We start from the raw sequence: 26,284 nt of genomic DNA, 5'->3' as shown, positions 1-26,284 counted from the left end.
AGACCAGGTTGGAGGTTCTGGTTCCTGGCTTCCAAGGGGTCAAATCCTGCCTTTTGGGGCATGCATGGCACATGCAAGATATAACTTTTTATAATTTTGCCTTTCAAATATACAAAAATTTTTTAAGATTTATTTATTTATTGGAAAGTCAGATATACAGAGAGGAGGAGAGACAGAGAGGAAGATCTTCTGTCCGATGATTCACTCCTCAAGTGAGCGCAATGGCCGGTGCTATGCTGATCCAAAGCCAGGAGCCAGGAACTTCCTCCAGGTATTCCACACAGGTGCAGGGTCCCAAGGCTTTGGGCCGTCCTCCACTGCTTTCCCAGGCCACAAGCAGGGAGCTGGATGGAAAGTGGAGCTGCCAAGATTAGAACCGGCGTCCATATGGGATCCCGGGGCGTTCAAGGCGAGGACTTTAGCCGCTAGGCCACGCCGCCGGGCCCACAAATTTTTATTTAAAGAAAGCTGTTACGTTTCTAGAAGTTCAAGGAAATATTTCTATGATGTGTTGCACAATAAAGCTCCCCTTTTGTTAGTGTTTCCTTTTTAACCGTGAGAATTCATTTATGTCACCTTTGGGGGTCATCAAACTTCCTCCAATATCACCCCATGTCTATCCATCACCGCGATATCACATGCTTTCCCGAAAGGGCTCAGGTGCCGCTCACGTCACCAGTCTGGGGGTGTGGGGTCCACCGCTGTCGGACCTCCCCCGGGAAGGGGCAGCCGGCGCCCGGGAAGGCCCGCCCACAGGGCGGAGACCGGGCGGAGCGGCGCGCTCTCCTCCGCCTCCTGGCACCTCACCGCTTCCCCGGAGCCGGCGGCGCATGTGCCCGGCGTCCCCTCCCCGGCCCTGGATTCCACTTCCCCTTCGCTCGCGCTGCAGCGGCAGCCGCCTCCAGGCCCCGTGCCGCCGCTGGAGTCCATGGCCGGGACGCGCTGGGTCCTCGGGGCGCTGCTCCGGGGCTGCGGCTGTAACTGCGGCAGCTGCCGGCGCTCCGGCGCCGCCTGCCTACCCTTTTATTCCGCCTCGGGCTCCTTCCCCTCCGGAGTCTCCGGCCGCCGCCGCCTGCTGCTGCTGCTCGGGGCCGCCGCCTCCCAGACCCGGGGCCTTCAGCTCGGGCCTGCGCCCGCCGGTACACTGGCGGGCCCTGCCCCCGCGGCCACCTCCGCCGCCGCCGCGGCCGCCGCCGCCTACCCGGCCCTGCGCGCCCCTCTGCTGCCCGGGGCCGCGGGCACGGCGCGGGGCTACAGCCAGGTACGTGGGCGCCGCGAGGGCCGCGCGCCGGAGCCCCCTTCCCGGCCGCGCGCACGCGCCGCACACCGGCCCCCTCCCCCTCTCCGGTCCGCTCCGTCCTCCTATTGGGCCCGGGAACAAGGGACGCTCACCCAGGCCTCCCGATTGTTTTTTTTTTTTTTACCCCCTCGTTTTGTTCTCTCTTTGAGTCTCTCTGGTCGGTTGGGCAAGTCTTAAGTGTGACTGGGGTGAATGTTGAGGCCTTGTTTCCCGCCGGGCCCATGGTAGGTTTGGTGAGGCTGCTGCGGACCGGCCTCCTTTGCTCCCCGCATCCCTCTCGCTCTCCACCCGCTGCTCGTCAAGTTGGGAGGCCGGACCCCGCGCCGGGTGGCGGGGAGCTTCGGTGCAGCCGACCCGCCGGGCCCCGGAGGGTTCACGCTCCCGGTGGCACGGCCGGCCTGTCGGGGAGAAGCCAGGGCCCCCGGCGCGCGCTCCTTGCTCGTGTCCTCGGGCCACGGCGCGCTGCCCCACTTTCCTGAAGGTCACCTCTGGGAACTCCGCTTGCTGTGACGGAAGGCCCTTCAGGATTGTGGGTCACGGGGAAGAACAGTTTGGGGAGCGGAGCGTTTGATTCCGGGGCATGGGGACAGATTGCTGGGCTCGGGCGGGCGGGGCGGGGGAATGCGCTTGCAGGGTCGAGGCCACAATGTGGGGGTCCCAGGAGTTCAGTGCACAGGGTTTTCCTGTTAAGAACTCCGATGGCAGATGTTTGGCACCTCGTCTGTGAGGCTAGGTGGCCTCTGCGAAGTGACTGCACACTTTGGACTGTCCTTCATTCTGAGGTGTTTGTCTTGATTCAGTTTGTGCTTCTCTTTGAATTTCTGGAAGCTGCAAGATTAATCGGCATGGCTGCTCTCTGCCAGGGGCTGAGCTAATTGATTTGAATCCTGGCCCAATACTTTGCTACTGCCCTTTTTCTGTAAAGCTTGTCATACTGCTTTTTGGAAGGCTGGGAAAACGGGGAAAGTTGCCTTAAAACAAACACCCCCTTCGCCAACTGAACCTTAGCGAATCACCTGCTCTTATTTTTTCTTTTCTGTAAAATTGAGGACAGTGGTAGAATCTGTTGAGCATCTCCCAGTACTGCGCGTTAGACGCAGTGCTGGCATGCATGCTTGGTTCCTTAGTAAGGGAAGACATCCTAAGACAGGGCTTGGGGGACACGGGGCGTGTTGCTGCGCTTTCCTGTTTTCTGAGCTCAGTGGATGTGTGTTAAGCTCCTGCTGGCCTCGCACTGCGGCGGCCTTTTTTGATGCCCGCCCCGTGTTGAACCGTCCTGGGGTGCCAGCTGATAGGTCAGTCTGCGGGGCATCCTGGCCCTGCATTTACCCACTGCGTTGTCTTTATTCCCTCTGGCTGCCTGGCAGAGGGCATGGGTGCCCAGGCTCCAGGCCTTGTGCTGCATCCTCCCGAGGTCCTTTTGCCAGCTCATTTTCTTTGGCTCCGAGTGCGTGTAGTTGCCGTTTTCCAAATGGGCCTTGGTTTTTGTGGCTGCTTTCCCCGCCTCTCCCGCTGTAATGCCCCGTCTTGTGTACATCTGGTATCCCATCTTGATTCTTTAGTTAGTGCTGTGTTTTATAACCCTTCTTACTTGAAGCCTTAGTTACAGCACTTAACGTGTGTTGTCTCATATGCTTGTCAAGATATGAATCTCTTGGAGAGAGGGGAGTCTGAGCTATCTTGTAGTATCTCAGTTAAACGTGAGAGGTGTAGTTTGAGGCTGATGAATTTTAAAATTTATGGCCTGCCATATCACGAGAGTATGCTTGCCTCTTGCTTTAGGATGTACATTTGAAGCCAAAACAGGACCTGTTCAATTTGGCAAGTTTGCATTTTGCCTCTGAAATGTTACTAATATGTAGAGCATTCATTTGTAGAAATCAACATTTTCCCCAATAGGTTGTCAGACACATTTTTACACGTCTTCATTTGTCTCGGAAGGAGTCCAAACCCACCTACCTGGAAGACCTTCCGGCCCTGCCCGAGTACGACCTGGCCCCGCCCAAGCTGGGAGAGGAAGTGGATGATGTTTTTCTCATTCGCGCGCAGGGGTTACCGTGGTCCTGCACCATGGAAGACGTGATGAACTTCTTCTCGGGTATGTTTTAAATGTGGGACTTCTTGGGAGTCGAAGGGAATCCTGCGAGATCCTGCAGGTGCGCTGTGGGCGTTTTGCTTGGTGATTGGGAATACTTTTATGCTGGCTGCTACCCTGGTCCGACCGTGACACCATGGGTTCCGACTGGTCTGTATTTGCCAGGTTTTTAAGTGAGTACAGTGAAAGTGTTTGCTATTAAAACTGTGGTATCAAAGCCGTTTTCTCTGGTTTTAATATGAACATATCAGAAAGCTACACCTGTTCATGGGGATACTGGGTTAAGAGCAGCGCTTTCTGTGGTATATCCACTTAGAATGCAAGATCACTTAATACCAAATGGTGGAGATCCCTCTGTCATGGGTTTTGACATGATACAATCTGTGTTCTTAATTTCTGTATGTGTGGCTCTTTAATTTGATCTTCAAGAGATTTTCAGAAGATGCCACTGTAAACTGGGGTAGAATAGTCTAACATTTGAATTAGTCCCGTCATAAGAGGTGCACTAGGGCAGCCCTTTCCTTCCTTCTGCAAAGGGGGTGAGGGATAAAATGTGGTAGCAAAACTATTCTTAGAGGAGGTGCTTCAGAAGCCTGTGGTTATGACTTTAAAGGAAGACGGCTGTGCAGCAGCCCAAGCACATTTAAATCCCATTAAGTGATGGGAACTGACGGAGAAGCAGAGGCAAGGACTTAATGCATTTTGTGTTGGGTCAGGAAAGCCTCCGTGCCAGGCTGAACTGCCCTTTTCTGCTTGGCGTGCTGTAGAGCTCCTTCCTCACAGCGTTTGGATGGCTCCGGAGATGGAGGTTGTGTAAGGAGCATGACAGATGTTTCTGGATAATTGCATGCTAGCCACTTGTGAATTTGAGCTGAAAGTTTGCTTTTCATTGATTTTTCATTCACTCTCAGACTGCAGAATCCGGAATGGTGAGAATGGAATACATTTCCTCTTAAACAGAGATGGGAAGCGAAGGGGCGATGCCTTAATTGAAATGGAGTCTGAGCAGGATGTGCAGAAAGCCTTGGAGAAGCACCACATGTACATGGGCCAGCGTTACGTGGAAGGTGTGTGAAGTTCTGGCTTTGGAAGAGGGGTTCCATGTTTGTGCTTTTCAGAGATGTTTTCGTTTAATCCCCAATAGTAGTGAAGTTGTTAGATATTTTAGGGATGTTGACCAAATTGTCTTGAGAGTTGAGTGTCTGGAACACCTCATGCCTTGTGAGAGTGGCTGAGTTCAAGAGCAGCAACTGCTCCTTGTCCAGCTTCCTCATGTGCATCTTACGTAGCCGACACCCAGATGCTCGGGTCCTTGTGAGCCACATAGGACACCTTAGTTATTAGATAACTCACCAAGGGGTAATACAGATTTGATTTTAAAAATAGCCTCTTCCTTTGTTCTGTGAAGTTTACACTCATGCTGTGCCTTTTCTGCGTAGTGTATGAGATAAACAATGAAGATGTGGATGCCTTAATGAAGAGCCTGCACGTCAAGTCCTCGCCTGTGGTGAACGACGGCGTGGTCCGTCTGCGAGGACTTCCCTACAGTTGCAATGAGAAAGACATCATAGAATTCTTTGCAGGTGTGTCTCACTCTAATGTGTGGGGTGTCATTTTTTGCTCATTTCCCTCTAATTATCTCCTGTATTTTATTGTGTGAGCCCTTTAGGAATTATTAAATTTCAAAATAATCTCTTATTAAAGTAAATATCTCATGACACGAGGCCCTACTTCAGACAGTAGCAACTTCTTTGGCTTCGAAGTGTTGTCTAATTCCTACTAAAATTAGTTATAATAATGTTAGCCTCAGTCTCCATTTAGGGTGCTTCAGAAAGTTCATGGAAAAATGAAAATAGGAGATTAGGTTATTTTGGTGCAGCTTCATGCATGCTTTTTTTCATAAAATGTGTTTTCCATAAACTTTTTTTTTCTTTTTAAGATTTATTTATTTTTATTGGAAAGGCAGATATACAGAGAGGAGGAGACACAGAGAGAAAAATCTTTCATCTGATGGTTCACTCCCCAAGTGATGCTGAGCCAATCCAAAGCCAGGAGCCAGGATTTCTTCCTGATCTTGCATGTGGATGCAGGGTCCCAAGGCTTTAGGCCGCCCTCAGCTGCTTTCCCAGGCCACAAGCAGGGAGCTGGATGGGAAGTGGAGCTGCCGGGATTAGAACCGGCACCCATATGAGAGCCCAGCTTGTTCAAGGTGAGCACTTTAACCACTATGCTCTTGTGCCGGGCTCTCCCATTAACTTTTTGAAGAACCCTTTTGTGCATGGATTTCACAAGATTTTTGCATCAAAGTCAACTTACTCTGATTCCTTCTTCCATGAACTTTTTGAAGTACCCCTTTTAATGGTCTTTGCTTACTGATGGAATCTGTTCTGAGAAAGGTGTGCCTGGGGGCTTTCTCCTTTAGTGAGCATGGAGCAGTGTGCTTACACAGACTGAGATGGCTTTGACGTCACTAGGCAGGGATCTTATGGGACCAGTGTCCTGTGCTGTTGTGTTTATGGGGTTGTTAGGCAGTGTGTGACTATTGGTACCCCATGAGTAAACAATGGATAGGTGTGTGTTTTAGAGGGGCTCTTTAGGCACCAGACATTTTGGAAATGCAGATATTAAATTCTGGCTGTCCTATCTGAGTACATCTAGCTTTAGGACAAGCAAAACAAGATGTAGGTTCTCTTAATAATTATGTTAGTTTTAAGATAAAAACCATTTCTGTTAGCACTGATTTGTAGTAATTTTTGGGTATCCTAGGTCTCAATATAGTAGACATTACTTTTGTGATGGACTACAGAGGGAGAAGAAAAACAGGGGAGGCCTATGTGCAGTTTGAAGAACCTGAGATGGCCAGCCAAGCCCTGCTGAAACACAGGGAAGAGATTGGGAAGCGGTGAGTGAAGGGGAGCCTGTTTGTCGGTGGCAGAGGTCCTGCAGGTCAGCCTGATGCATGGACTGGACCGAGAATGTGAAATTGTCCAAGTGCTGCAGAGCGGGGAGGGGAGGCTTCTGAGCTGTCGTGCCTGTCACTTGGAATAACAAATGATAGCATCTGTTAGATTTGTTTGATCTCTCTTTTCAGTATGCATCTTAAAACGCCATTGTCTTACATAAGCACTATGATCATGTGTAAAAAGTCAGCAGTTATCTAATAGCCTACAATGACACGTTCCCACGTGTACCAAAAATACTTTTTTACAGTTGGTTTAGAATTCTGCGTTCACATGTTGCATTTGATTGTTGTCTCTTAATTTCTTTTGTAAACTGGAGCATATTATTTATTCCCTTGCCCTCTTTTTTTTTTCCAAGATTTATTTTTTAAGATTTATTTGCAAGGCATGTTTACAGAAAAACGGAGAGACAGAGACCTTCCATCTGCTAATTCCTCACATGGCTGCAGTGGACGGAAGCTGAGCGGCTCAGGAGCCTAGAGCGGCTTTCTGGGTCTCCAACAAGAGTAAAGGTCCCAAGGACTTGAGTGATCCTCTGCTTCTTTGCCAGGCCACAGGCTGGGAAGTGGAGCACCTGGGACATGAACTAGAGCTCACTGTGGATGCTGGTGTGACAGGTGGAGGATTAGCATGTTGTGCTGCTGTGCTGCCCCCACCCCTTCTCTGTTGAAATGCACTTGGCGTTGGAAGAAGTTGGGTCTGCTGTTGTGTACTGTGTCTCATATAACACCAGTTGGGATGCAAATAATTATGGAGGTAGTTTGAGTTGGAACTTTACTTTTTGAAATGTAGAAGATGCCAAATTTTAAATCATTGTTTTGCTGCTTTCTACTCTTTTTAACTCAAAAAAAGGTGTGTCAGGTCTTTTAAGCAGAAATGCTCATTTAATCTTTGTTAAATATTTGTTTTTATTGGAAAGACAGATATACAGAGAGGAGGAGAGACAGAGAGAATGGTCTTCCAATCTGCTGGTTCACTCCCCAAATGGCCGCAACTGCTGGAGCTGAGCCAATCCAAAGCCAGGAGCCAGGCGCTTCTTCCAGGTCTCCCATGTAGATGTAGGGTCCCAAGGCTTTGGGCCATCCTCTACTGCTTTCCCAGGCCATAAGCAAGGAGCCAGATGGGAAGTGGAGCAACTTGGGACATGAACTGGCACCCATATGGGATCCAGGCTGGTGCTTAAAGGCAGGATTAGCCAGTTGAGCCATTGTGCCAGGCCCAATCTTTATAAGTCTGTAAATGAAAAATAATTTTACAGTTCACATGTAATAACTCTGCTTCAAAAAGCAGTGTTGAAAAAAATCTGATTCTAAACACTGCATTTAATAGTTAGTCCCTTTGCTGCTGCAACAGCTAGTCAGCATGACCGTTCGTGGTTCTCCAGCTTTATCCTGAACTTCTGGGGAAGTCATGTCTCACACTGTGGTTTTTTGTCTCTTATAAGAGCACTGCTCATGGAATTGAATTTCGAGGCTCCTATAGATTGTTGACCACTGTGTGTGTGTGTGTGTTGGGGTGGAGGGCTTCCTGTAGCTGCTTTTCTAAGTACATAATTGGCCTCACAGAGTTATTCACATGGAGCAAAACAGGGCTTAAGAAATACTATGCAAATAGGTTTGAAGGAGCTGGTTTTGGGGCAGCCCACTCTATGGTCACCGGTTTATGTTCTGGCTGTTCTGCTTCTGATCCAGTTCCATACTAATGACCTAGGAAAAACAGCGAGGATGGCCCGGGCCCTTGAGCCCCTGCATCATGGGAGACCCAGCTGAAGCTCCAGGTTCCTGCCTCCTGCCTGGTACAGCCCTGCTTGCTGTGGCCATTTGGAGAGTGAATGAACAGGTGGAAGACTAGTGTTTTTCCCCTCTCTGTGTTTCTGTAACTTTCCCTTTCAAATAATTTTTCTAAAAATCTTTAAAAGGTGCGTTTTAAGAAAACTGTTACTTTTGGAACCTCAGTGACCTACTGTCATGGGCTTAAGGTATGTTTCTGTTATCAGTTTGGAAACTTGGCGTTTCTAAGCTGTTGGAAATGTAACATATGCATGTTTGTTTTAAATCCTTTCGTTGTGAAGTTAGCTGTCGTCATCACTCACGCCTGCTCGTGTTTGCTTTCACACAGGTATATAGAGATATTTCCAAGCAGAAGGAATGAAGTTCGAACACATGTTGGCTCTCACAAGGGGAAGAAAGCTGCATCTCCCACTGCGAAGTTTATCACGGAGCCGGAAGTGGTCTTTGAAGAACAGGAAGTGAATGAGGAGGTTCGCCCCATGACAGCTTTCGAAAGTGAGAAGGAAATAGGTAATCTTGCATCTCCTTATACTCATCTTAGGTATTTTGCTTTTTGTTAAAAAGCTGTTTTTCTTTAAGATCATGTGGTATGAAATGATAAGATGATATGATAACTGAGTTATAGGTTAGAAGTAGTCAGTTGTCTCTGTGGCGAATACTTTGAATAAATGCAGGATGTAAATGTTCAGTTAGTTTTATTTTTATGATTTTTTTTTTAAAGAATATGTTTGAGAAGTGATGTGAGAAAGAGATCTTGCATGTGCTGGTTCAGTCCCCAGCTGGCCTTAATGACTGAGGCTGGTCTAGACTGAAGCCGGAAGCCCTGAGCTGCAGCCGGTGGCCCATAGGTGCCGGGGCCCAGGCCTGTTATTGGGGAGCTGAGCTGGAAGCTGAGCATCAGGCCTCTAGGGAACATTGAGATGTGAGATGCTAGCATTTCAGGCGGCAGCTTCACCCACAGCCCTGTGGTGCTGGCTCCTGGTTAGCTGTATTTTTACTTGAATCATTTTATGGGCTGTAAATCAAAAGCTTGATAGTAAAAATGAATGAAAGGAAGTAAAGTGACAGCGTTTAAACTAAGGAGCATGAGGATGTAGGTGGAGACTAGGAATATTGACTGAAGTATGGATTGGTATTTACTTCTGGATTTTATTCCTTCTTTGATTCTTAATTCAGAGTAAATTGAAATCTTGGTCTTGGAAGGTTGGTAAATACGTTTTTATTCAGAGTGGAGCGGCAGATTTCACTGAGAGAGCTTCTTCCTGCTTGCTTACTCCCCAGATGGACATCAACTCAGCAGCCAGAGCTGAGTTGATTTGGAGCTAGGAACTTTGTCCTGGTCTCCTGTGGGTGCAGGGGCCCAAGGACTTTAGCCATCCTTCACTACTGTCTCAGGTCATAAACAGGGAGCTGAATCAGAAGTGGAGCAGCTGGGACATGAGCCAGAGCCCATATTGGATTGATGACTCTGCCGGCGGAGGATTAACGTGTAGCACTACCACGTTGGCCCTGATAAAGACCTTCTAAACTCATACTCAGGGATATCTGTCACATTGCTTAGTATTAATTCTTTTTTTGGGTTGGGGTGGCGCTGCACATAACCCAGAAGGCTTTCTCTTGCTTTCATAGTATAACTCATAATATTTTACTTTTGCTCTGTTGTTACAGAAAGCTAAGTTCTTAGTGTGATGATGGTTGGAGATACTAAATGCTTATGGCTGTTTAGGTGATGTTTGCTAAGCAGAAGAACTTTCAGATTTTTTTTTTTTTTTAATGTTTGAAAGACAGAGTTATAGAGAGAAGAGAGATTGAAATGCAGGGACTCTACCAGGCCAAAGCCAGGAGCCCAGAGCTACTTCTGAGTCTCCCATGTGGGTGTGGAGGTCCAAACACTTGGCTATTTTTTTTTTCCCAAATACATGAACAGGGAGCTGAGTCAGAAGTGGAGCAGCCAGGACCTGACGATGCCCATATGAGACGCCAAAGTGCAGTTGGAGGTTTACCCACTCATTTTGGGCTTTAAAGCTTTTCTTTACTAGTTTAAGAGGAATTGAGAGGTTTTGACATAAATGTGAGAATGCTCTGTTAGGAACCCCCGGCGTTGTTGGGGTTATCACAGTGGTTTTTGTTCCGTTTCTCAGAAATGCCTAAGGAGGTTGCAGAAAGGCTTCCCGAGCCTGGCGACTTCGTGACGGCGCCTTCCCTGCATGTTGTCCACATGAGAGGACTGCCCTTCCAAGCCAACGCCCAGGACATTATAAATGTAGGTGGCACTGTTTGAACAAGTTCTAACCTCGCCTTGTGTTCATTCGGGGAGGCCGAGAGCAGGCCACACAGGCTCTGCAGTCTGAGCGGTAACAGCATCTCCCTGCTGGCAGAGGCTTGTTTTGATTTCCGTGTTTCGAGGTGTGGGTTTTTATTATTCTTACTGTATTTTAAAGTCAGAAAAGTCTTAGAGGATAAGATGGAAGGAGCCGGACAGTTTGCTGTCATTCGTTTGTGCATTCCCCTAAATGCTTGTAACCGGAGGGACTGAAGCGGGGAACCAGGGACGCAATCCCCATGTCTCACGTGGGTGCTGGGGGCCCAGGTGTTCGAGCCGTCACAGCTGCCTTCTTGAGTGCAGCATCAGGCACTCCGTGTGGGATGGAGGTGTCCGCACGGACATCATAGCTGCTGGGTTACATCCTGAAATGGAGAGTAAGATCCTCAGTTCATCACAACTCAGTTATGTACTAGACAAGAATCTGGTACTACTTTTTTTTTTTTCCTTCAAGATTATTTTTTATTTGAAAGAGTTATACAGAGAGAGAGAGATATTGTCCATCTGCTGGATCATTCCCAAATGACCACAGTGGCTGGAGCAAAACCAGGAGCCAAGAGCGTTCCCTGCACCTCCTGTGTGGGTTTAGGGTCCCAAGGACTTGGGCCGTCTTCCACTGCTTTCCCAAGCCATAAGCAGGAAGTTGGATTGGAAGTGGCACAGCAAAGACACAAATTTGGCACCCAAGCATCTGGTACTTCTAAATGCGTAGATTTTCATTGGGTACCATGTGGCTTGCTTGCAACATCTGTATGAAATGAAAAAAGTAAAATAGCAAAGCCCTTGATTTTTTTGAACTTGAGGACAAAAAGTCTTAGTAACGGGACCTCTTTTTCATTATTTCATAAAGTCTAATAGCAATAACACCCTGTTTCCCCCACCCCCAGGGTTATGTATTCATTTGGAAGAGCTACAAAGGAAGGGAGGAGCAGAGGCTGGGCCAGGCAGCAGCCAAGAGCTTCCTCCAGGTCATTCATGTCCATGTCAGGACCTCAGCCACTGGGTCCTCTGCTGGGTTGGTAGAACAGCATGACATGAACTGGTGCCCATAGGGGGTCTCAGCAGTGCAGGCAGTGGCTTAATTCACTGTGCCACAAGGCCAGCCCGAGGAATCGTGTCTTAAATTGCGCTTAAAAAAAATTTTTTTAAATTATCTTTATTGGAAAGTCAGAGAGGAGGAGAAACAGAGAAAGATCTTCCGTTTGCTGATTGACTCACCAAGCGGCCTCATCAGCCAGAGCTGTGCCAATCCGAAGCCAGGAGCCAAGAACTTCCTCTGGGTCTCCCACAAGGGTGCAGGGTCCCAAGGCTTTGGGCCGTCCTCAGCCCAGGCCACAAGCAGCAGGGAGCTGGATGGGAAGCGGGGCCACGGGTACCAGAACTGGCACCCACATGGGTTCCTAGTGTGTGCAAGGCAAGGACTTTAGCTGCTAGGATAATGTACCCGTCTCCAAATTGTACATTTTTATGAAAGCATTATGCTGTATTGCTTTGGTTTTTAATCATGACTGCTCAAGTGTGATAGCAGTGTTTATATAGCACTGGTAGGATAGAAATCTCTCAGGCTTATATCTCATTACAAAAATGGTGAAAAGTTAATCATCGTAAAAAGTTAGGCATATTTGATGGGCGTTCGTGAACAAGAGGAAGGATGTGTGTGGGAAGTCATGAAAGTGGTCCTTGTTGGTTCCCAGGGTGTGTGAGAGCTGTTTGTGCCGTGATTGTAGCAGACCCTTGAAATGTAACCCCGAGTTCTGAGCAAGGGAGGTCAGAGGAGCTGGTAGGTGTAGCAAGTCCGAAAAGCGGTTCGCGGGGCTGTGGGCCGGGGGCGGAGACGCGCGGAGGGGGCGGAGGCGCACAGGGACTTGGTGTCACTCTGGCCTGCCCTCTGCCCAGTTCTTCGCGCCGCTGAAGCCGGTGAGGATCACCATGGAGTACAGCTCCAGCGGGAAGGCCACCGGGGAGGCCGACGTGCACTTCGACAGCCACGAGGACGCCGTGGCCGCCATGCTCAAGGACCGCTCCCACGTCCGTGAGTACGCCTCCCTGCTGGCCAGGCGCCGCAGCACCGTCTGTGCCTACTGTGACTGCTGGGAATTGGCCCGCAAGTTTTCCTTTGGAAAATACAGGATAAAACACCGAGTATTATAGTGAAAAACACTTTCTCACCTGTTAATTAATCTGCATTTTAAAATTCAGAATTAGGTAGAAGCATCATTGTTGTCTTTTTAGTTTTCAGTTACAGAATGGAAATGGCAAAGAATTTGGGTTGTTTTCTGAACTAAAAAGAAAGATTCCAACATGTTTTTTTTTTCTCATTTTTCCTTTTTGACCTTTTAAAGCTAATGTTTTTTTTGCTCTGTTCTGTCTTTAATTTTTCTCAGATCACAGATATATTGAGCTCTTCCTAAATTCATGTCCAAAAGGAAAATAAAACTTCCAGGGACTCCGCAAAATAAGGTAAATTTCAGAGGTGTGATTATTTTGAATTGCTAACAGTTGTCAGCTCACTGGTTTGTAATATGGTGGCAGCAGCTTTGTTCAATAAAGGTCAAAGTCACCGCAATCATTGAAGCCTTAGTATAAAGATTGAAACTCTCCTGGGAAATGATGGTATAATGGCCTTACTTTCTTTTTAAATGTTTTAAATTTTCGTTTAATTTGAGAAGCGGACAGAGACAGACATCTGACATTGGCTGGTTCTCTCCACATAATGCCTGTATGGGCCAGGGCTGGCCCACCTCTCACAGCACTCCAGAATCGGCCCAGCTTTCCTGTGGTGCCTGGGAGGGACCCGACCGCTTGAGCCGTGCCCTGCTGCTCACGGGCATACTGGCATGCGCTTCGACAGAGAACGCTGCCATGCCAAGTGGCAGGTTTTCTTTCTTTTTTTATTTTTTTAAGACTTAGTTATTGATTTCACAGAGTTGCAGAGAGAGAGGGAGAGACAGAAATCTTCCAGTAGTTGCTTTACTTCCCAGATGGAAGCAGTGGCCAGAGCTGGGCCAGGCTGAACCCAGTAGGCAAGAACTGCTGGGTCTCCCACTTGGATATTGAGGTCGAAACACAGGCCATTAGCATGGAGCTGGTTTAGAAGTGGAGTAGTCAAGAGTTGAAACTGCACCCGTATGGGATCCCGGTGTTGCAGACTGCGGGTTAACATGCTGCACAGCAGCATCTTCATGGCTGTGGGAAATACCCCTGGAGAGTGGGCTTGAGCCTTATCCCCTTGTGGAATCTTTTCTTCATATTTTCATAATTTCCAAGATTCATCATGCTATGTGGTGAAGTTATTGGAATGGGAGTTTGGCACAGTGTTTAAAGTCCCTCCGCATTGGCGCGCCTGGCCGTGAGCCCAGCGCTGCTTCTGCTCCCAGCTGCCTGCTGCTGAGGTCGTGCCAGCCACGCGGGGGACCTGCGCAGGGTGCCTGGCTCCAGGCTTCTCCCAGCTTCTGCTGTTGCAGGTGTTCGGGCAGTGGGTTGGGTGGTGACACTTTCTCTGCCTCAACTGATAAATGAATAGATGAAATTTAAAATTTAAAACATATCTTTACTGGCTGCAATTCATAATATACTGTAAATGTGTCTTGCATTGTCTTCTCATCAAAATTTAAGTTTTTTCCCTAATTCTAAGATTTTTAAGATGTTTGAAATGATACATGGGAAACCAGGCCGTGTCCTCAATACAACAAATTTACAACAGTGTGCTACTGTTTCCTTTTTTATTAAATGATGTTATAATGAAATATTTCATGTATGACTTATCTAAGTCATTTTGCTAAGTAACTTGATGTCTTTTCCATGTCTAAATACATGTTGTCTGTTGTCCCCTTTCCCATAAAGTATTTTAAAATAGAGCAGTCTTTTTTCTGCTTGTAGTTATAGATTCTTCAAGACAGTTCACTGTAATGATATAATGAAGACACATGAGCATTCTGACATTAATAAGCATCATGAGCTATGTTTGGATATAAAGTCCCACAATTCAGTGGTGTTCTATATTTCTTTTAGCTAATTTTTATGTAAAATCTATGTTATACTCTGTTCTGAAAGTCTATCTTCATCCTAGGATGTGAACACTCACCTTAACTTTTTGAATTTTTTGGATGATTTGCACTTTATCAGAAAGGAAGTGTGAATGTGAATTTTCAGTGGTGTGGGAACACCTGTGGGCCTGTTTCATTTGGAGTAAATGTGTGACATTTTTGTTTCATTTTCAGGGTGAAACAAGAAGCATTTCATTTGCACATCCTTTTGGGACTTGGGATAGAATGTTCCAGTTTATTAGCAGCAACTGCTAGAAGAAAGGGTTTGGGGTTTTTGGTTTAATTACTTCTAAGAAAAATTTAATAGTGAACTATTTAGAAAGAGAAAGAAGAGTGTCAGTTTGGGATTATGAAACAAATCAATTAAAACTTTTGTTTAAACTGTTCAGGATTTGATTTCAAAAATTGACCTTTATATGGTTTCGACACTTTGTTTTGATAGAGGATATGTTACCCGTTATGAAGACTACAGATCTGTATTTGGCACTATTCTTTAAGATCTTCCTCCCTTTTAAAATACTCTGTTTGAGATCTTGTTTTTTCACTCATGGAGAACATGATACTATGCTTCTCATGGAATAAAATAATGTTTTATTTTAACCAAATGCACACCAAAGCAAAGGAAGGTTTCAGACCTTTGAACTGGTATGGTTTGGCAGAATATGATTAATTGTAGCTATATTTGATGACTTAAATAGGAATAGGAATTAAATGGACAGCAAATAAAAAATAAAAACCATGGTTTAGTGTAAATCATAGTTTGACAGTTTTATGTCTTTAGAAGTGTTTTGCCTTTTTAAGCCTTGTGCTAAAGGCATTGAACATTGGTGCCTGTCTATTTAAGGGGAGATTCTAATCTCAACTTAAAAGCTGTCTAAACTGCCCATAACCCCCAATTTGTTGGTTTTGGGTGAATCGAGCGTGTGTGTTAGTCTTGAAATTGTGGAGTGATGTGTTAGCAGTCCAGACTGGTGAGGACATTATGGCCGCACTTGAATTTAAACCAGCTCTAGATAGGAAAAAACAACATCTGAGTTCTCATTTGCTCTTTCCGTGGGGTCGCACATCCCATGTTTTAGAACAAGTAGGGGTGCCTTGCTTAAATAAAAATAGCATTTAATGTATATTTGTGTACGAGGGCGTTTTGATTAAAGCTATACTTGGGTCACATTGTGGCAGTAGCTGCTGCTTTAATATCCAACAGCTTGTGATTTAAATAGTGGACAAAATGGCCGGCCTCCCGATGTAGTCCCTAATAAACTAGCTTTCTGTGTACCTGCCTCAGACAATCCACATCCTGTATACTGTTTTTGCTTTTTCCCTGACGCATGGTGACAGCAGCCACCAGGGCCAGGAGATGTGTCTTTGGTTCTTAAATTTGTCCAGATCTCTAAAAGGTGGTATCTGGGACATAGAACGACAGATTGTGTCTTCTTTGCTGTACTACGTGACCGTCTAACTGCCATCCGAGATACAAAACCCCTGTATTGTTGTCAATAAATGAAGGCTGATTTCAGGTTGAAGATTACCTGAGAGTATTTTTTATTGGAGTGCGTGAGTCAACTGATTGTATTTCATTCCATCTTTCCTGATATATAAGAAAAAGTATTAATTTTCATTTGCGCTTTTTTGTTTGTTTCATATGAGGGAAGTCAAACTGCTTGACATTTTTTAGCTGTAATATTTGGATAGGAACAAGTTTTCATTACTGGTTAACACTGGATTCTGGTTGGATGATGTTAACGCTGTCTTCTTCCCACCTCCTTTCAAAGTTGGTATTTAAATTTGTAGTGGAAAAGGTCTGTAGGACCTATGGGTTTGGAGTCGGTGAGGAATTCATGGTCTTGCAGTCATTTTTTTTTAAAGATTTATTTGTTTTTATTACGAAGTCAGATATACAGAGAGGAGGAGAGATAGGAAGATCCGTCCGATGATTCACTCACGAAATGACCACAATAGCCAGTGCTGCGCCTATCTGAAGCCAGGAGCCAGGAACTTCCTCCAGGTCTCCCACGCGGGTGCAGGATCCCAAAGCATTGGGCCATCCTCAACTGCTTTCCCAGGCCACAAGCAGGGAGTTGGCTGGGAAGTGGAGCTGCCGGGATTGGAACCTGTGCCCATAAGGGATCCCGGGCGTTCAAGGCGAGGACTCTAGCCGCTAGACCACGGTGCCAGGCCCGGTTTTGCAGTAATTTTAAGCTGATGCATTTCATTTGCACGTATTTGGGAAAAGAGCAAAAGCATTAGACACTCGTGATAGCTGACCTGGAAGGTGGCCCATCCTTGGGAAGTTCTCTGAGGAATCTGAATACTGCCTTTAGTTTTTGCTCACAATGGAGGCTCTTCAGTGAGTGGTGTGCTGAGTTAGAGAGCTTCCATCCTCTGGTTCACTTTACAGATGGGTGCAGTATCCAGGACTGGACTAGACCAAAGTCAGAGCTTGGGATTCCATCTGGGTCTCTGCCACCGGGATGGCAGAGGCCCAGGGACTCGGCCTGTCTTCTGCTGCTTTCCCTGGTGCATAACCAGGGCTGAAACTGTGCTCATGTGGGATATTGACATCACAGGTGGCTTAGCATGCTGTGCTACAAGGCCGTGCCTGGATTTCTTTTAATTGAGTTTCTTTTACTTTATTTATCTACTCCATGAGAAAGGTATTGAAAAGAATTGTGGAAATTGTGTATATGGCCAGGGTGTTCATATCTCCCTTTGATCCAGGTATTACAGAACTGTAAACGAGAACTCTTAAAAGCAGGTGTAGGAACCAGCATAATAGGATGACTCAATTGGCTAATCCTACACTTGCAAACACTATCATCCCGTGTGTATGCCAGATTGTGTCCCGGATGCTCCACTTCCCATTCAGTCCTCTATGGCCTGGGAAATCAATGGAGGATAGCCCAAGTCCCTGGGCTCCTGCACCCATGTGGGAGACCTGGAAGAAGCTCCTGGCTTCTGGCTTCGGATCAGCTCAGCTCTGGCTGTTGCAGTCACTTGGGGAGTGAATCAGTGGACAAAAGATCTTTCTGTCTCTCCTTCTGTCTATAAATTTGCCTTTCCAATAAAAATAATAAGTAAATAAGTGAATTTTTTTAAAAGGGTAGGATGTAGATACCAACAAGAAATTGGTGTGATCTGATAGCCTCAGTTTCACCGGCAGATGGAGCACGGCCAGCGTCCCCATGCCTGGCCGCAGAAGCATCTGCCCTTGGGAAGGGAGTCTGCTGGGGGGCTGGTGTCTCAGTACAGAGGAAGCCACTGTGCGAGCCCCGAGCCAGCTGGTGAGTCAGTGCGCCTCGGCAGCATCCTCTGCTCCGGTGTCCTGAGGCAGATCCTCATTATGACGTGGAATGGTATAGTTCCGTGGTCAAGTAGAGGCCAGACTGACTCTTGGGTTGCCTCTCGCTCCACTTATTTGCGGATTAGAAACTGTGATGGTTGTAGGAAAAAAATAAGTGAGAGCTGCCATTAGCTTTCTTTCTTTCCTTTTTTTTTTTTTTTTTTTAAAGATTTATTTTTATTATTTTTTCATTGGAAAGGCGGATATACAGAGAGGAGAGACAGAGAGGAAGATCTTCCGTCCGATGATTCACTCCCCAAGTGAGCGCAACGGGCCGATACTATGCTGATCCGAAGCCAGGAGCCTCTTCCGGGTCTCCCACGCGGGTGCAGGTTCCCAAAGCTTTGGGCCGTCCTCGACTGCTTTCCCGGGCCACAGGCAGGGAGCTGGAAGGGAAGCGGGGCTGCCGGGATTAGAACCGGCGCCCATATGGGATCCCGGGCGTGCAAGGCGAGGACCTTAACCACTTGCGCCACCGTGCCGGGCCCTCTTTCTTTCCTTTTTTTTTTTCTTTAATAATTCTGCATCATTTATTTTTTTTTCTGGGTAAGATTATTATTTCCACATTGTTATCTTCATGTATCTGAGGTAAATTGAGGGAGAAGCCCCAACTGGTTTCCCACCCACCCCAAGTTCCACATGTGGGGCATGCTCTGAGATACTCGCCCAAGTGGTTTTGATAGTTAGATTTATTTATTTATTGGAAAGTCAGATATACAGAGAGGAGGAGAGACAGAGAGGAAGATCTTCCATCCGATGATTCACTCACCAAATGACCACAATAGCCAGTGCTGCGCTGATCCGAAGCCAGGAGCCAGGAACTTCTTCCGGGTCTCCCACATGGGTGCAGGGTCCCAAAGCTTTAGGCTGTCCTCAACTGCTTTCCCAGGCCACAAGCAGGGAGTTGGATGGGAAGTGGAGCTGCCGGGATTAGAACCGGTGCCCATATAGGATCCTGGGTGCGTTCAAGGCAAGGACTTTAGCCGCTAGGCCACACTGCCGGGCCGTGCCATTAGCTTTCTTTGCAAGGCTGGTGTGCAGTTCCTGACTGCTTTGGCTGAGCCCCAGGGGATGTGTCTGCAGGGAACAGTTTTGTTAAGAAACGGCCAAGTGGGCTTCCTCCCATCAGTGCTGTTTGGTGGTGTCAGTATTACGGGTTTTAGCCATTCATTCTGTTAGGTGTGTGGTGACATACTGTTTTATCTATTTTTGTATTTGAGGGAGAACCTGTGTGCATCGGTTCATTCCGCCTGATGGCCTGTAATGGCTGGGCCTGTGTGTGGTCACAGGGACCAGGAACTTAACGCAAGCTTGTCGCATGGGTGGTGGAGGCTCAGCTATGAGCCATCCCCCGCTGTCTCCCAGGGTGTGCATTAGCAGGAAGCTGAACCCGGCATGCCAGGCTTAGCTGCTGGTTGCAGTGCTACCCCAGGTATCCTAGATTACCTTTTCAATTTCATGCTTACTTATTCAGCATCTTCTGATCGTTCTTTAGCACCTGTGTATCATCTTCTGTGAGCTGTTTGTTCAGGTCTTTTGCCTGGCGTTACGGCTATTCTTACCAATTCTTGGAAGTGGTTTAGGAAGATCTCGTATGTCCTAAGTCCTGGTTATATGAAAATAAAAATTAGTGGTCTCAAGGTTGTATTATTATTGTGTGTGTGTGTTTGAAGCAAAGTTTAAGAGATGGAGTATATGGTGGAGAGTGTCCCTTTGGTCCTCATGGTAGCCACTTGGTTTCTCTCCTCAGGCAGCCCTGTCATCACTTTGACATATATTTCTAGTGATTTTTACTGTATACCTATCTATCTATCTATATATATATATTGCATATATTAAGACTTCTTTGTTTCTTTTATATATAGTGTGCTATGCATATAAGTCTATTTTCCCAAACATCCCGAAGATCACTTTATATTAGATTATATAAAAATATCTTTCTTTATTCTTTTTAAATTGTAGAATGTGGATCTATGTAATTTAGCTTGTCCCTTCCTAATGAACATGTAAATTGTCTCTAAACTTTTGCTATTGTAATGCAGAAATGAATGACCTTGTATAAACTTGTCATTTTGTGTATACATCTCTCTGTAGAATCGATGGTTTAGAGTATGTGCACTGAGTTGATACTCTAGATTTTTGTGGATGTCTGCAGTTGTTATTTCATAGCACCAGCAATGCCAGGACCCGTTCCTCCTGAGCTGCTCGGACTCGGGAGTGGATTAGCCAATCTGTTTTTCCAGTTTAAAAAAATAAACCCAAACAAATCCATAATCGATACTTTCTTGACATGGTAGTGGTTTTTCACATTTTAGAGCTTGGTTGTTCCCCCCATCCCAACCCCGGGGACCTGTCTTCATATCTTAACATTTATCTTTTTTCTTTTCTTCTAAACCCATATTGGATACTTCAAGCATACAAAAAATGAGTTGAGAAAGCTCCCGTGGGCAGCAGTTACCAGTCAGGCTTTTTCACCTGACATATCTGTCTACTCAGGGTCACTCTCCGAAAGCGCGTCCTAAGGGCAGCTTTCATTTCAGCATTTCAGGAGAGAACTCTTAAAAAGCACTTTTTAAAACCACCCCTAAAAATAGGAACATATTCTTGCCACCAGATAACTAATTACCTGCAATGTCATTTTAAAAGAATTGCTCTGAGTCGGGAGTCAGACAGGCCACACACTGATATGGGTTCCCTGGTTCTCTTGTGATTTTTTTTGTTTGCTTTTGCTAGAAAGTTCCAATCATGCAAGCAACATGTCTGTACTGACCACCTAAGATTCTACATTTTTCCATTTTTTATCATATAACTTGTTCAGTCTTCATAGCAAAGTCAATTGTAGACATCTGCACTTTTATGTTTTCAGCATATAGGGGCACTCAAACGTGTGGGAAAATGGGATTGCAAAGGAAGTTGTTTTGAGGCAAAAAAGGCAGAAATCTGCGGTCTTTTTCCATAAACGTTTTGAAGATCCTGTGCATGTCATGAATTTTTCCTGGAAAAAGAGCATACAGTGACACAAGTTCAAACATTGGATGGATTTTTGGTGTATACCAGTGCAACCCAAATCCCTAGTAAACTATAGCATATTTCCATCATGCCAGTTCTTCTCCCCTCCTTTGCAAGGAACCACTGTTAGCATTCTATTCATGATTTACATTTGCCTATGCTAGTACTTAGCTAAATGGATTCCTATGGTATGTAACCTTGTGTATGTTTCCAACACGGGGCGTGTGCTGAGGTTTGCCCTTGTGATGTATTTGCTGAGTAGTGTTCCATTGTATGAATATGCCACAGGATAACCATGACCTCTTAGGTGAACAGCTGATGGACAGCAGGCTGTTTCCAGTTTTTGCAATCCTGAATAAAGTCGCTGTGTATGTTCTGTGCAAGCCTTCTTGTGAAGCTATTCAATTTCTGGGTAGGTACTTGGGAGTGGACTATGCCAAGTTGTGTTTTCCTACACTTAGAAGTCAACATACCTTTTCTCAGAGGGGTACCCCGGTTTTCCATCCCACAGAGGCCAAGCAGTACGCATCCTCACCGTCTTAGGTACACCATTTGGTGTTGCTTCTGGGTTCAGCCACAGTGTTTCTAGTGGTACCTCATGGCTTTAACTTGTTTTTAAGTGGCTCAATCCTTAAATCTCCCATTATGGTTTCTGGTTTTTGTGTCGACGAAGGGTATCCCAGGAAGTGATTCTTCAGAGCACCTGGTGATGAGGTACAGGGATGTGTAAACAGGCCGACTCTAGAATCTGATGGAGAGTTCACAGAAAGGACCAAGATGCATGTATTTGAAACCCACATGCAAACCTTCACAAGACTGAGAAAAACCTCTCATCTAAAAACATACCTGGTTTGAACTGAAATAAAACTCTTAACCTTCTCTTCTGCCATTTGATGGAAAGAGAATCTCAGAAAATCAGCATTACCTTGGCCCAGATGCTGAGAATGGGATTCTCAAATGTTTATGAAGAATAAACATTTAAAAAATGCTAGATTTCAGTTTTTCAAAGTGTAACTTTTAAATTTTTCAATGAATTAAAGTATTAATTCAGGTACCAGTACCTTAGTATTAATTTTTTCAGTGAATTATTTTTTTTTAACTTGAGAGGGAGGGAACCCCCATGTACTGCTTTCCTCCCCAGATGCCCACATGAGCTGGGACTTAACAGCTGGCAACAAGGCAGCAAATGTCTAGGACTAATTCCAATTTGACATGGGGCGACTGTGTTAGATGTGAAGGAACATGATGTAAGGCCACTTGTGATACTTTCTGATTAAAAAGGATCTGCATTTCAGTGAGCAAAGCTGAAACGACATCTAGTGGACAGCGGCCTGAACAGCAGCTTCAGAATCACTAGGCCGCCCCTGGAACCCTGGAGCCCTGGAGCCCTTTCACGGATAGCTCTGTCTCCTAAACCTAAAAGAGTTTCCTCATACATTTTTTGCAATTTGACCATAAATAATGAGTGGACCAAGGATCGATCTCTTGTGCATTATACATCCCATTCAGAAGTAAAATATGAAGTAAAGTTCTGTCAGATCAGACCTGGCACTTGTTCTAAGCATGAAGGCACAATTCTTCAATCAAAAAAAAAAAAATTTAGACACACAGAACTGTTACAGAGACAAAATTCCCAAATAATACTTTTGCTTTATTTAGCACGTTACTACAATCTTGGTACCTTGGTATCAATTATATCCCACATTTCCGTTTTTCTTTGTTTTTCCCTTATAGCCTTCCCATTCCAGATTCCCACATGAGCACTCTTAGCTAGAGTGTCTCCTTCGCTTTGAGGAGCAGATTCTGGTTTGTTCTTGACGCACTGCTAATGTCTCCTAGCACATCCTTCAAGTTGGCTTTCTGAGGTTTCTCTGCTGGTTACACAGTGCTTGGATTTTGGCAGAAGACCACAAAGGGCATGCACTGTCAGCAGGATATACTGATGAGGCCAATTTGGGTCACACAGCCCAAAAGGGTTTGCTGGGAAACCATAAAGTTAACTTTTTTCTCCTTCCGTATTCTAGCCCTTTGAAACTGGTTTCCAAGCACAGCATGCACTGTGTGGGCAGTTAGGCCTCACCTCCCTGAAAAGGACTCAATTATAAGAAGTGTTCCTGTCCAAAAGACACGGCACCCTTCAGTCTACTTATTCATTAATACCCCCCCCCATGCTTAGAACCTCGGATTACATCCTCAATGCCACACTGCTTCAATGCTCACATGCTTTGAGCTCCAGGAGTTCCTGCAGTTGGCTCGTGTCCCTTAGATGTGTCTGCAGAACATGTCCGAGTATTCTAAACAAGATCTTGGTATTGGGCATGCCCTTTGCTACTGGGGTGTCTGCTGCCTTACTCTGCCAGCTGACTGTGTGGGAAATCTGTGTAGGTACTTACTTTGCATCCACCTAGAAAGCATTTTCAGAAACTTGGATAAAATATGCATAAAACATTCACCTTTCTGTGCACACGTCTGTGGCATTAAATATACTCATTGCACATTACTGTGCCACAACCACCACCATCTATTACCATACTTTTTCCATCTCCCCAAATGGAAACTATGCAGCCACTAAACATCAGCTCTTCCCTCCTCCGCCCTGAGCCCCGGCAGCCACTCTTTAACCTTCTGACCATCACAGCCACTTCATATAAACAGGATTGGAAATCATTGTGTAACTTCCTCAAGGTTGAGCATGTCACAATTTCCTGTTTACCCATCCACTCGTGGGCATTTAGCTTGTTTTCACCTTTTGACTTGTGAATAGTTCTATCAACACAGGTGTCTACATATCAGAAGGAATTCTAGATTTTTCTTTATTTGAAAGTTACAGAGAGGGGTAGAGACAGACCTTTTATCTGCTGGTTCACTCTGAAGATGATTACACAGGCTAGAGTTGAATTGGGTCAAAATTAGAAGTTCATGTGGGTTTCCCACATGCGTGGCAGGGGACCAAACAGACTATCTTCCACTGTTTTCCCAGAGATCTAGATTAAAAATGGAGCAGATAGGGCCTGGTGTGGTAGCCTAGTGGCTAAAGTCTTCACCTTGAACATACTGGGATCTCATATGGGTGCTGGTTCTAATCCTGGCAGCCCTGCTTTATATCCCACTCTGTTTGTGGCCTGGGAAAGCAATCGAGGATGGCCCAAAGCCTTGGGACTCTGCACCCGTGTGGGAGACCTGGAAACAGCTTTGGCTGTTGTGGTCACTTGGGGAGTGAATCATAGGGAGATCTTGTCTCTCCTCTCTGTATATCTAACTTTGCAATAAATATAAATCTTAAAAAATGGAGCTGCTAGGACATGTGCTGATGATGCCTCTGCGGCATGCCAGTGTCTTGGGTGGTGGCTTTCCCAGCTACATGTGGTCTTTACCTCCTTCCAGTGGTTCTGGGTACAAACCCAGAAATGCACTTGATGGAATGTACTGTAATTCCACATCACCATCCTTTTACAGCTGTTGTACCATTTTACATTTCCCCGGAAATCACACACTTCTCTTGTTTTGGGGTAGTAGTCACAGTGATCAAATGGTATACAATTGTAGTTCTGGTTTGCACTTCCTTGACGACTAGCGATACTGAGTTGTGCTTTACTGGACATTTCTGCCTTGGAAGATGTGAATGGCCAAGCACTTTACCCAATGCAACAGCTGGCTTTTTGTTGTGTGCAGGGCATCTTTATACATTCTTGGCATCAATCTCTTATCAAACATTTGATTTCCATATTTTGGGCTGCCGTTGGACATTGCTACTGACGTCCTCTGGTAAAGTTAAATTTTGCTGACGTTCAGGTTTTTTTTTTTTTTATGGCAAGGCTTTTGTTGGTATCTAAGAAATCTGACATATGCAACATGATTTAGTCTTATTCTGGGTTTTATAGATCCTCCTGGTGAAGGTCTTGGGCCATCTTGAGCACAGAGGAAGGGGTACAATTTCTTGCAGATACCCAATTTCTAACACAATTTGTTCTTTATCTCCTGAATGATTTTGAGTTTTTATCAAAAACAAACCACTTAGCAATATATGGGAAGATTTATTTCTAGGCTCTATTCCACATCAGTCTGTCTTTAGGCCAATTTTGGCAATCGCACCCTTGTGGTAAGATCTGAGACTGGAAACAGGATGCCTCCAGTGTTTTGTTTTCCAAGGTTGACTATTTGGAGTAGAGAGGCATCCCTTGAAATCCCTTTTATATAAAAATTAGGGAAAATGTTGGGAAATAACAACTGCATTCACTCGGTAGGTTGCTCTGGGTAATGCTGACATCCTCACAAACGTCGAGTCTTCCAGTCCATGGAACTTGCTCTTAATTTCACAGGCAGTATTTAACAGTTCTTAGTGAACTTTTGCCTCTTTAGTTATGTATGTGCCTTCTTAATTTTTAAAAGATGTATTTATTTTTTATTGGAAAGTCAGATTTACAGAGAGAGAGAGAAGGAGAACCAGAAAGATAAGCTATTCCATCTGCTGCTTCATTCCCCAAGTGGCCACAATGCCTGGTGGAGCTAAGGTGATCTGAAGCCAGGAGGCAGGAGCCTCTCCTGGGTTTCCTACACGGGTGCAGGATCCCAAGGCTTTGTGCCGTCCTCTACTGCTTTCCCAGGCCACAAGCAGGGAGCTGGAAGGGGGAAATACAGCAGCCAGGATATGAACTGATGCCAATATGGAAGCCTAGTGCATTCAAGGTGAGGACTTTTAGCCACTAGGCAATTGCGCTGCCCCCTCCCCTTTAAAAAACTATTTAAAAGGCAGCTTTATTAAAGAGGGAAATGCAGCAAGAGCTTTCCAATAAATCACTCCCCAGTGTCCACAAGGAGTGGGACCAGGACAGACAGAAGCCAGGAACTTTTGGGTCTCCCACAAGGGTGCAGGGGCCCAAGTGTTTTGGGTTTTCCTCCATTAGCAGGAAGCTAAATGGGAAACAGAACAGCCAAAATGCCAACCAGTGCCCAAGTGGAATGCCAGCATCACAGGTGGTAGCGTTATCTGCTATGCCATGTTTGCCCCAGTATTTCATTCTTGATGCTATGGTGAATGTTAGAAAATCATGTATATATAATATTAAGCCAAGTGATTCATGACTTAGGACTTTAGTTTTGAGAAAGGTTATACCAACAGATACTCAGTGTTTTTGTTTATAAACATGGTGAAAGCTATAGAAATAGCTATGTGCAATTCCAAGTAACAGCTGCAGTGAAGGGGCCAATTCATGTCCCCGCTGTTTCACTTCCCATCCAGCTCTCTGCCTGAGGCGCCTGGGAAAGCAGTAGAAGATGGCTCACAGCCTTGGGACCCTGCACCCGCGTGGGAGACCTAGAAGTCTCTGGCTCCTGGCTCTGGATTGGCTCACCTCTGGCCGTTGTGGCCATTTGGGGAATGAACCAGTGAATGAAAGATCTATTTCTGTCTTTCCTTCTCTA

At 45.7% G+C, this 26,284-nt stretch overlaps 1 protein-coding gene across 2 annotated transcripts; it reads left to right on the top strand.

Annotated features, from left to right (window-relative positions):
* The first annotated feature begins 846 nt into the window (after positions 1-846).
* On the top strand, positions 847-16,037 carry GRSF1 (G-rich RNA sequence binding factor 1). Of its 2 annotated transcripts, none has more exons than XM_040966724.1 (10): positions 847-1,261; positions 3,242-3,398; positions 4,307-4,462; positions 4,835-4,978; positions 6,162-6,297; positions 8,474-8,655; positions 10,287-10,408; positions 12,365-12,500; positions 12,853-12,928; positions 14,689-16,037. In XM_040966724.1, exons 1-9 carry the CDS (start codon positions 929-931, stop codon positions 12,900-12,902), a joined length of 1,416 nt encoding a protein of 471 aa, XP_040822658.1. In that variant the 5' UTR covers positions 847-928; the 3' UTR covers positions 12,903-12,928; positions 14,689-16,037. The 2 variants fall into 2 exon arrangements, with proteins under 2 accessions (XP_040822658.1, XP_040822659.1); XM_040966725.1 differs by lacking the exon at positions 847-1,261 and adding an exon at positions 1,406-1,524.
* The last annotated feature ends 10,247 nt before the right edge of the window (positions 16,038-26,284 follow it).

Source organism: Ochotona curzoniae, unplaced genomic scaffold (assembly GCF_017591425.1).
Source record: "Ochotona curzoniae isolate NIBS_2020 unplaced genomic scaffold, NIBS_Ocur_1.0 scaffold_4506, whole genome shotgun sequence".
NCBI lineage: Eukaryota > Metazoa > Chordata > Mammalia > Lagomorpha > Ochotonidae > Ochotona > Ochotona curzoniae.
Note: the sequence above shows the minus strand (reverse complement) of the source record. Positions and strands in the feature narration are given on the sequence as shown.